This window comes from Haemaphysalis longicornis, unplaced genomic scaffold (genome assembly GCF_048455015.1).
Source record: "Haemaphysalis longicornis isolate Haplotype H1 unplaced genomic scaffold, Haemaphysalis longicornis Haplotype H1 scaffold_1, whole genome shotgun sequence".
In the NCBI taxonomy this organism is placed as follows: Eukaryota; Metazoa; Arthropoda; class Arachnida; order Ixodida; family Ixodidae; genus Haemaphysalis; species Haemaphysalis longicornis.
The window spans coordinates 378543105-378555166 of NW_027526203.1; the positions used below are offsets into that span (position 1 = coordinate 378543105).

At 48.9% G+C, this 12062-nt stretch overlaps 1 protein-coding gene across 1 annotated transcript in view; it reads left to right on the plus strand.

Moving 5' to 3' along the window:
- Positions 1-7032: 7032 nt before the first annotated feature.
- Positions 7033-12062, plus strand: part of LOC144160665 (uncharacterized) — a 113720-nt gene continuing 108690 nt past the window's right edge. Inside the window, exon 1 of the mRNA XM_077691884.1 lies at positions 7033-7210. Coding sequence (XP_077548010.1) covers positions 7033-7210 — 178 coding nt within the window. The remainder of the gene's footprint in view (positions 7211-12062) is intronic.

A 12062-nucleotide genomic window follows, 5' to 3' on the forward strand; every position in this document is an offset into this window, starting at 1 on the left:
TACACCTGTGGGGGGGAAAAAGGTGTTAAAATAATGAACACCTCTCTTGGTGGGTGTCGAAATGGTGTGGAATAGGTGTTTGGTATTTAATAAAATTCTATGACTTATTGGACATAATAACTACCTCACGATTAAAAAGTTTTGCAAATCTGCATGCTGGCTTGTATATGTTCACATTAACATGCCCAACTCCAAAATTAGCGCTGAAATATCTCATCTTTACGACAAGCCCACCGAATCTATCAGAGGGCTTTCCTTATAAAAGCAAGATCAGGCGTATTTCTAAGGTAAGCAAGCATGTACTCGCTCTCTCCATGCATCCCGTTGGTTTTCTTGCTCAATTTTCTTTTTTGTCCCTAGTATGACTTGTGCGTGTTGAATGCGTCTGTATGTCATGCTGCAAGCTCTCATTGTCACGCGTAGCCGCGCTGCCCACACCCTTATTTTAGGGTGTTAATCAACCTTACACCCTTTTTTAGGGCGTTCACAAGCCCACCCTTTCTTCATCCTTACACCCCTTTTAGCCAAACACCTCTTAAAGGTGTGTGCCATGGGACAAGATTTTTACACCCTTTTCAGCCAAAAAGGGTGTAAGAAAGTTTAGTGTGTACAGCTAAGCCTGGATATAACGAAGTTGTCAAATGTTCGCAACTTTTCATTACATGCAGGTTTTCGTTACATCACGTTTCGAGTTAAGGATCGCGTGAATGAAGCAGAAACTGAACCAAAATGCTAGACCTCAGTGAAGGTGCAATTCACCCTTCAAGTATTTATTTCACAGTGGTGAAAAACTGCGTGATTTTCGCCTGCTGCTTTTGCACGAGCTTAGGATGGTCCTCTAAAGAAGCAAGGTCACTTACCCCCGTATCCACAAACGTAACGTAATTATCGCTGTTGCCTTTTGACCCTTTTTGGTTCCAAACGCGAATTTATAACGAAAGTTATGACGGTCGGGCGCCTTTTTGTGAATTTGATGCTCTTTTCCGCACTCAACATTGTTGAGAATGGGCTAGCTGAGACGCTGTACCGGGTGGAGACGGCGTTTAAAATTGCGACCGTGTCTTGAAAACCGAAAAATTCATTTTCTGGTAGTGAAGCTCATCTTCGACACGAACGAGCAGAGGAAACGCGCGACTAGACGCCGACAGGCGGGCTTAGCACGCCGAAACTCAAATCTCGAGCCGACACCGCACTCATACGTGAAAACGCACGGTAGTTTGCGGTGAAGTGTAATTAAGTGAAGTGTCATTACCCTTGCCTCCTGTTGTCACGCTACACAAGCAAAACCTAAAGTGAGTGCTACGTTAGCCATGGTATAGCGCCAGCCGCTCCATTCATCATCGTCGTCATAAATGATTTTGTTTTTGGCAAATCTAGACATTTTCGTAACTGCTGCCTTCTTAAAAAGTAGTGCTAGTATTCGGTAAATTTATGAATTTCTCCTGCCGATTTTTCAGTAAACGTGCAAGAAACAATGACTGATAATCTTGGCGAGTTCGTTACATCAAGGTTAACCGCCGCAACGCCTTCGTTACGTCGAGGTCGTAAACACATGGGCTTCTATGGGAGTGGCAATGGGGAATTGAAAAACTTCGTTAAATCCAGCAATTCGCTACATATAGGTTCGTTACATCCAGGTGTACTACAGGTGGCCAGGGGGGGGGGGGGGCGTGGCTGGCTCTTGCTAACCGCTGGCGTTGTGTCTCGGGCAGGATAGCGCCAGTGATGAGCACACCGGCACGCCCTCAACTCCGGCGCTGGTTTCTTGAATTGACGAACATACTGGTCCGTGCAGAATCGCATACTTACGGTATCAAGCTTGCGTACATTCGGGGGTGAATCGCTGGTGGCCACGATTAACTCCTGCGGCCCACAAGTCCTCTGGTGGCCCCGACCTCACGAGCGGTGCGCGTCGTGTACCAAGTGGTGCCTTAGATGATTGGCTCGCAAGGAGATCGGTGGTTCATTATTTTGCGAAGCGGGGAAACAGTTTCTGGAAGCTTCTCGGCTAATGAGTCTTTCTACAGCGACGCAGGGAGCGGCATTTTGTGGCGTCCGCGCGGAAAAACACGATGTGGGAAGCCAGCTTACAAAGACCAAGGTCACTTCGATCAGGTTCTAGGGCTTTCATATCGTGATATAAGACGGCTTATATTTCTCCCGTAAAAAATGTCTTCCCAGCAATGCGTTTGTGTTTAGAAGTGAACCCGACATCGATAAGATTGGTGTAAGCGTGGTCTTTGTAAGCTGACTTTCCCACAGTGTGTGTTGCCCGGTGAAGCCTACTAAGAAATAAAAATGTGACGCAAATGGGGCCCGATAACGGCGACGCGTCGTATATGTTCGGAACAATATTCTGCATGCATTAGCCTACCTTCCAGGCGGCGTGCTCTCCACTGAGAACAAGTCGCCGGTCGGATTTCCGGCCACAGCGGCCGTTTCTTTGATGGCATCGAAAATCCAAGAACTTCCAGTGTGCATGCGCTTAAATAAGAACACCAGGTGATCTAAACTCGTACCACGGGAATACGGCGGGAATTATGGTCCATTGCCGCTTGCGCACGTAAAATATCCACTGAGTGTTTTGCCATTTCGCACATATGCAAACAAGTTCGCCGTAAAGGATCGGACAAAGTGGAGAGCGACGTGCCCGACGGCACGGCGGGGCAGTGCTGGCACGTCATGTTATTCTTCGCCCGTTCCGTTCCTTTTCCGAACAGCCTGTAGGTTCATTGCAATGCCTAAAGCGTTACTGGAGGGCTGCATTGAATGAATCTGGGTCTGCGTCCCCGCTTTGCCAGATTAAATGTAGCCTTCGTGCTTGTACATTCAGGGGCCGGAGCCTCACATGAGCGTCAGTAACTGATAAATGCTTACGTCAAAAATGTGTGTGTAAAGGAATAAATTACGATGCGTGTTCAGGTCGGGTGGATGGGGCCGGGCGTCACGGAAGCATGGCCCCGCGCGGTCTGAGATATTCGACGGTGCACACTGGAACGCGGGCGAACCTGCGCGCCTGATATACGACATACGCAGCGCGCGGCGCCGATTTCGTATGTGTACACGGACTGGCAGCTCGTACGTAGAAACCACCAGTTTGCGCAACTGCGGACAGCTGGCCAGCGGGGGCAGATGGCTAGTGCGTATACACGAGATGGGGCAAGCGTGGATCTCTGCGGATACGGAGCATACGACTGGTGCTGTACGCCACCGCTGCCGGCGGCGCTTGTGTCGGGCCTCCTGCCTCGGCTGCTGCAGAAAAACACCAGAAAAAAAATCATCTGTAGGCAATCATCAACGACCCGATATTTCGAATATTTAAAATAAAATAGAGCGCAGCAGGACAGGCACCACAAGTAGTCGGGACAATCTCTAGTTTATTAAGAGAAAAAAAAAACTGTCATGGTGTGTATACATGACAGCGCAGCAGAGGCACGCCTGCTCACACAACATCCTGACTAGCAAACCCAGCCGTTTCATTCCCTTCATAACTGTGTACGTCCAGAAAAGAAATTGATTGTAGGGTTTAACGCGCCGACGCAACGCAGACGATGAGGCGGGCCGTAGTGGAGGGCTCCGGATTAATTTTGGCGACCTGGGGGTCTTTAACGTGCGCCAAAATCTCGTACACACGGGCGTTCTTGCTTTCCTCCTCCGTCGCGGTCGCGAATCGAACCCGCGACCTCGTGCTCAGCAGCACAACACCTTAGCCACTGAGCCACCGCGGCGGGTCCCTAGGAAAGAAATTAATAATTCGCTTATATATAAGCATTTCATTCTTAAACATGATAAAATACTCTATTATTTACGCTTGCTCGTCACCCCTTTTCAACAGGCCAACTATTAATGCTTGCTTGTTATTAGAACAGACTCCGATGAACGGAATTTTCGTGGCCTATGTATTTAAAGCACCAAGTGCCTTTCACCTCCCCTTCACTGGACCTGTAGAAGGTTTCGCCTGGAATTTATCTTTGGAAATCATGCGGTCACCAACCACTTCTCAAAAAGAAAGAAAGAAGGAAAGTCGGCTCAGAACGGAATTCCAACATCTGCGTACACGTGTAGATCGGTCGCTAAACGCCCCGCGGGTCGTACGCGTTACACTTCTAGCGCATTCGCTTTGTTGAACGCTCAATGACGCGAGCAGTGCACTCGGTGCCTCGTACATGCACTGGCGCTTGCGCTGTTGATGCAAGCGCTGTCGTTATAGCTTTTATCAGCCACGTTTCGCAGCCAGACATGGAATGCGAGGGCAATAAGCCAACCTGTCGGTCTGTGTGCGCGATTCAATGAATCTTTTGCGATGCAGGGGAGAGCCAAGCGCCTCTCTCGCGTATACTCCAGCGTCTGCTTCACTCGGTCTCCCCCTAAATGGTTTTCGTTGTCGTTCGGTCCACATTTGTAAAAAATAAGAAATAGAGCCGTTCCACTACTGTGAAGATGGAAGACCAGCGAAGGTGTATTGGTGGATAACTATATTGAGTTACGTAATTATCCCCTACTATATTGATCTAATAAAGACACATACACACAACGTCCTTGTAATAACTTCCAAATTAATTCTCATATAACTTGTTTAGGATTAGTTTCCATAAAACAAATGCTACAGCCATTTTCTGTAACCATGTGTTGACATCAAATGGGAATTCTGAAACGTTTACGACTTGTCTGTTAAACGAATCATGCCAAGTAAAGCGTCCGATGTCAGTATCACTTTTTTAAAAATACATAAATTAGATTGAGATCTGCAGAGCGCTTTACACTGCGAGCGCATACGATGCTTTGTAGACGCGGCCCGATTGACACACCTAGTTTTGGTCAGAACCTAGCGCAAGACAGCTTCGCTATAAGAAAGGAGGTGGAATTGCTGGGAATCGAACCCAGAAGGCAAGCGTCAGAAGCCGCCACGCTACTTACTGGGCCACGAAGGCCGAACGACGACCACGTTTTGGCAGCTTATTATGGAGATTGCGGCAGTGTTCAAAGGTATACCCAGCAGAGGCACGCAATGTCGCGTGCGGGCATGCACGCGCCGTGCACCTATAAAGAAGGCAGTCGCCTTCGACAAGGTGATCTGCGCGTGCGCGAACCGATAAACACCGGCAAAAGTGCACCTCCACGAGGACGGGCTACCTCCGTCCTCGTCTGCGAATGCCTCCAACAAGTACTCGTACGCCACTCCCGGCATTCCTTACTCCCCCCCTCCCCCCCTATATTATATAAAAAAATGAAAATTGTGAACCATCCCACGCTGTAAAAGTGGATGAGCAGCGATGCGCACGCTTCGCTGCAAAAAAAAAAAAAATAATCTGGGCTTAGAATGTAACCGTACGGTCACAAATAAAAACTATAAAGCTTTTTGAGAAAGCTGCATAAGGTGCTCCTTGGGTCTTCTCTTTATTGTTGACTAACACTCCACAATTGCTGGTTGTGCGAGCCGGATTTTGCCTATGCGAATTTTTTTACTTTATTATACAGCTTCCGTCGAGGTGTGCTATGGTGGCTTTGTTCCAAGAACTCTGGTGCATCAGCGACTGCTTGGCAAGCCCCGCGCAAAGCGCGAGAAGTCCGAGCTTCTTAAACCGTGCGGCGTCGTCTTCTGTATCCTGCAATCTTTCAAAAAAACGGGAGCAATCCATCTGCTAATGCCGTCCGCCAAGACAGGTCAATTCAAAAAACAAAAAAAAAAACATCGGGTTTTTTAATGAACCGTAGGCTTTGAGAGAAGACACAGCGATTTTATCTCTCGGGAACCGTTCGTAAGCGGAATGTAACCAAGATTTTCGTAACGTTGCCGAAGGCTCCATGGGAGATGACGCAGCTGTACATAAATCTGCATGCACTATGGTGGCAAGTTAGGTTTAACACGTTACTACATGCGTGGTATATTTAAGCGCTTACGGGATGTCAGGCTTCTAAACCATACCGTGTGCAGAAAAAGTCCGTTTCCCCCTTCTTCCCGATTTGATAGTGAGGCTCTAAAGAAACTTAATTTCACAGTTAATATCTGGGGGAGGGTAACGTTTGTTTATATTGGTAACTTAACTTTCACAAAGTTTGTTTCTGGCTTATCTGTAATTATTATAAGGAAACAGCTTTGCACCCCACTCCTCACTGTGTAACTTAACCATATGAACTTCCTTCTCCTTTTGAGAAAGTGTATGCGGATTACCATGCAAAGAAAAATTTTGCTTCAATGCCTGTCTTAAATCCCTCCCCCTCTCTAAACATTTCAGTGAACACTGGAAGCGAAAACACCCGGTATCAAACTTTAGAGTCCGGCACATGCAGGATTGTGTCATTTATTGTCCGATGTTAAAACCCTTAAACATTGCTGCTCAAAGTGACCACACGGACATAAATATATATATATATATAAAGCCATCGGACAGCTTCATAACGCCCAAACACGGAACTACGTCGCCGGATATCAATCGCTGAAACAAGCTGTACGTCCTTTTTTTCTCGTCCAAGTGACCCCTGAAGGTTGGCGCACACCTTCGTGCCGCCTGCTGAGTTGTCCTCATTCACAGCGAAACCACGAAAACAATCCTAAAAGTGACCCAGCGGGCCGCCTCAGGGTTAGCCGATTGGCGGGGACACCTGCGAATGCAGCGGCGAGAAAAGCGTATATATATATAGGCAAGGGCGAACATTGGCGAATGACACCGCGTCCTGCAGGGTAGCCACACCCTGGCCGCACCCAGGTTTCTGCGCTGCAAACGGTCCTTAAGGTGACGGAAGGCTTCTTATTGAGAGAAAGAGAGCAAGCGAGGCATGGAAGGGCACGTATAAGTTTTACAGCGAACGGTATTTTCAGCGCACCCACAGCTACAAAGACACCAACACACTACATGTAGACAGTCGCAAGCCGGTACGCTACACACATCGACTAAACTACACCTGAGCGTCAAGGTAGAAAGACAGATGCCTGAAGAGGATCTCCCTACTCTTCTTCTTCCCTTGACCCCATCGTGGGCAAAAAAAAAAAAAACATTTATACTACTCTACTCTTCCCCCCCCCCTTCCCCCATGTGCCGCTCCCGCGATGCCATCGCCAACAAACAACGCACATTTTGGGAACGCCCTCTGTACGCGCAAGTTAGACAACATTATACTGAAGAGTGGCTGGGCACCCAGAAGACCAGGGAAGAGCAGCGTGGCCTGGTGGACTTCATCCAGAAGGCCATCAGTGGGAGCCTGGACACAGGTAACCGGACTCTAGTATTAGGCTCTCGGACAGCGTCATTCCCATCGTTTTGCTGGAAATAAAATTCTATCTCTCTCCAGCCGTTGTATGAAGACAGTGAGGGAAGGAGTTGGGGACAAGCTGTTTTTGGAACTCACGTAGGCACCCAAAGAGAAGCAATGTGCGCGCGTAATGTCCGGCGGCAGCGCTCGGAGAGGGGACTGTTGCAGCCTGTGGGGTGAGGAAGTCGTAAGTATACTTTCACCGATGATGTTGGGGGGAACCGCATCACTCGTTTCGTTTTGGACATGTCAGGTGGCGCCACCGTTCTAAGGTGGTGATTTTTTTCCATCAAGGTTGCCAGCTTTCTCATACGCGAAAATCGCTTTAATATGATTTCTAATTAAGTAGGTAAGTGTCTTCGTCGTTCCAGGTGTAAACAAAATAGACCACGAAATGTGCACCTTCGTGTATTGTTTGAGAGTGCACGACGGTTTGCACAGGGGAAAATTAAAGCTGCGAATTTGTTATTGCAACACCCTATGCATAGTAAGTGTATATAGCTTCCGACCGAGTTAATATCAACGCTTGCAGCCGGAATAAAATAAATTAACTTTCCACCGGGGGCGCGACTTTAACTGCGATCTACCGCAGTCGTCAGATCAATTTCATCAAAGTACCGCTCGGCCCGCAGGCCCACAGCAGCCTGCCTGGAAACATTCCAACCAAATCCGCACGGGTCGGTCCAACAGACAGCCGTCGGCAAAATCAAGCTCCTCCCTTTTTACGCTTATTAAAGCTGTGCGTTCAATCCTAGCGTCTTTTTCGTCTCCTGTGGCTGATACCATTTTAACCCTTCTAAACACCATTACTCCGCTCTTACGGGAATGGCTGTATAAACCATCTCGGGAGCACCGAATCAGTGCGCTCGACTGCTTCAATTTGGCGGAGCGCCTGCACCGACACGGGCGCAAGGACTCCCCTACATGTGCAGACTGTTGGAAACGGAGACTCCGGAGCACCTACTCTGTTCCTGCCCCCACCACGTGGCGCCGAGAGCAGAGCTCCACCGAGCGCTCCAGCGTCGAGGCCTTCCCAGCGCCGGCATGGAGGACCTTCTGTTCCCGAAGGGGCCTGCGGCAACCCAACGGGAAGTCTTCGCCCATACCTGGAGACGACCGGCCTCGCGCAGCGGCTGTTGCCCGGACTGCAGTGCCTGACTGATGGGCCAGGACTGACAGCCCTATCTCTTATTATTTATCCACTCTTTACACCCCCCTCTCTCTCTCTACTTTATCCTTTCACTCCCCCTCTACTTCCCTTCCCCCGCACTGGGTTGTATGCAGGTGAGCTCCCTGCCGAGCTCAAAAATATCCCAGTGCACTTCCTTTCATTTTCCTTTCCCGCAAACCACAACCACCAGCACCGTCGGTGCGTTTGTACCATTGCATCTGCCCGGTGCGTGCCGTCGCCGGTTGTACGCTTTGTGAAACGGAGTATGGCGCGAGTGGAGGGCCGACTAGGCGGCAAAAGAGGATGGAATGGGAATGACGACGACGAAACGTCGATACTAAAAGGAGTGACAGGCAGCCAGTGCCGCTGCTAAAGCGAGCAGGAGTGGCCACTGATGATCACGGTTGGAACGGTGTACGAGTGACGTATACGCAGAACGCCGGGTTGCTGGGTTGCTACCGAAAGCCGGACCAGGGAGTGCGCATCGGGCCGGCCCTCAAGCTCGCAGAAGAAAGGAGAAGGTCGTGCATTGTTAAAGACCTACCAGTGCATCTTCAGTGAATTTTTCTTTTATTTTCGTGCTTTACGCCTATTTTATTTTGAAAGAATTTCATGAAATTCGGTTAGATGGAGAATTTTATTTGTTAATTGATTGTACGGTTTAACGCGCCGACGCAACGCAGGCGATGAGGCGCGCCGTAGTGGAAGGGTCCGGATGAATTTTGACCACCCGAGGATCTTTAACGTGCGCCTAAATCTCGTACACACGGGCGTTTTTGCTTTTCGCATCCATCAGAAAAACGGCCGCCGCGGCCGGGTATCGAATCCGCGACCTCGTGCTCAGCAGCGCAACGCCTTAGCCCCTAGCTGAACCACCGCGGCGAGTAGAATTTTATTCGTAAGATTGAGTTCCCAAACAATACAAGCCCAATGAATGATATTCAGGTGTTCAGAATCTGTTCTTGAATTTGTAGAGTAAAATTATGTAGAAAAATTCATTGTCGGCATGACATCATGACAGGTAACCCCATAATATAGTTCATATATCACCAGCGGTACCGTGAAACACATTAAAAATAATAAAACGACGTACGAAATTGTGATATTGGTTTCCTTTCTTCTTTCTTTTGGGACACTGGGTTATGTAGCGAAGTCGGCAGAGAAAAGTGAAGCTTCTGAGCGCTGCAGTTTTAACGGTATTCCAATAATACTGACAATAGTAACTAGCATCTATTTATAGACGAGCTTAAGAAGTAACGAAGTTACCGTCTCGTTTTCATTCCTTGAGGTATGTGAGAGATCCGACGATGCCCCAAAACAGTTATTTGAATGCTTTTCGGAAATGTGAGTGGTGATGTACGTCGACATTTGTTGGGAATCATGGCTTACACGGGAGCACTAATTGGCGTCACTGAAGAAAAAGACCTATCTTCGTATTTTGCTCCAGGCCATCGTGCCTGCAAGGAATCATCAACTCACCCAAACTTCCGTTCTCTCGATTTAACGGCTTGAGATTTCTAAAACACTATCTATAAAAACACTCACCCGGCTGTTACTGAAAGCTCACACGTTGTAAAATTATTGCGATGGTTTCAAGTATCGCGGCGACGAGAAATACACGACATATGTGGTGATTGAAGCTGCAAGTTGAATTTTATGTGATGCCGTAACGATATATGTCTGAGTAACATTCTTGCATTCATAGGAAAGTATAGTGGCTTCGATTTCGTTAACGCAAATCCCTAGGTTTGCCGACCATTCGCAATTGAGCACCCCGGAAACGGGTGCAATGCTAAAATAACGACAGCCAAAAGTTTTCTCTTGTCTGTTTTTATGCTTTGGCCCGTTCGTTTGGCGCGCGTTAGGGAATAGGATTAGGAAGCCTTCCACTGCAGTGCGCCCCACAGATCAGGCGCGCATAAACCGCAAATGCCACTTAGTCCCATCTTTTTCCTGTACAAGACATAAGAGAAGAAATTCAGACTTTAATCTTCTCATGTAGACAAACCTGGTGGCTTATTTCTTAATATTTCAGTTGCCTCTCCCTTCCCGCACCCCTGCGTAATCGCACGCATTGCGCAAAAATGCATGCGTGACATAAGTTTGAATATGTGCACTCGGATGTCCGTCAGTAGTTGTGAGCCTTCACTAAAATTCTGACTTTGGTATCGCGGCGAAAATTGCTAGTCTCTGAGCAACTTCCGCGAAATTCGCAACGGCCCGAGTTGTCAATTTTTCCCAAACCATTTAGCCCCATTTTGCAACTTATCGTAAGCAGGGGAAGAAAATGGGCGATGATTCTGACTGCCGCACGCCCTCAAATGCAGATAGGAAATGGCCGATTACTTAGGACCCCTGGGGTGCCCTGCATGTTTTTAACAGCGGCAGCCTCCGCGGCCGGAAGTAGTATACCCGCGATCACAACGGCTACTGGGGCACTGTTCAACCGTTCAGAGACCGTTCCTCTCTTGAAACACGCGTAACGCCCCTCTCTCTTCTCGTCATCCCCGCTCTTTTCGCCGAAGAGAAGGGACGTTGGAAACAGGGCCCAGGTTTCGGCGAAAATCGGGTGCGGCGGGGTTAGCGCATCGTGGAGGGGAAGAGCGGACAAAAGGGCACCTGCAGCAGCGGTGCATGCGCAGGTGCCCCTGTGCAGCACGCGCGGGAGTTGCAGCAGAGCATGCCGGGGAGGATGGCGTGAACGGTGGAGGGAAGAGTCTCGGAGCGAAATAGTATTTGGGGTCGCGCTTTGGCGAAATAACTGTCACCGGCCATAAAAACAAGCAATCCAGCTAGCCAGCATGAACATCACGAAATCTTTTTTGCGATGGTGCACTTGCAACGTACCCACGCAGTTCTGATTTCACGGAGACCCTACGAGGTCCATTTGGTAAATGCTACTACCATTGAAAATGTCACGAAGCACTACTATGCTGAGTACAAATGGTGCAACGCTTGGCGCAGACAAGGCGATAGGCGCCACCCATATGCTTCTTTTAATTAGCCGATTAGGTTCGGTTGCAATCTGGAGAAAACAGACCGCACTGATTGATTGATTGATTGTTCGATTGACTGATTAATTGATTGATTGATTTTGATTGATCAATCAATCGATCGATTGATCGATTGATGGTTGGGTTTAGCACGCCGAAGCTACACCTGGGCTATGAGGCGCGTCGTATAGTGGAAGGCTCCGGATCAATTTCGACCAGCTGGGGATATTAACGTGCGCCGAAATCTCGAACACACAGGCGTTTTCGATTTGGGCCTCTGTCAGAAAAGCGGCCGCCGCGGCCGGGATGGAAGCCGCGTCCTTAAGCTCAGCAGCAGAACGACTTAGCCAATGAGCCACCGGCACTGAGGCAAATCCTCGAGAAGAAACCGAACGGAGCGACTGTAAAGACCCGTGATTGTGCCCGTACCCTGTATCAATTAATCGCCCAACCCGTGGCGAGGCTGCGAAAAGACTCTGCGCACCGGTCCGTCACGCTGTGGTCCGGACCACGGTATTTTCTGTTGGCGAGAATAAGTACCTGCCCCTGGGAGCTTTCCTTCAGGCACGCCCGCTGGCGGGAGGACCGGTGCCCCACTGCTGAGGAGTACCGATGGCGCGGACAACAATTGTGCAATGACCGCTCTG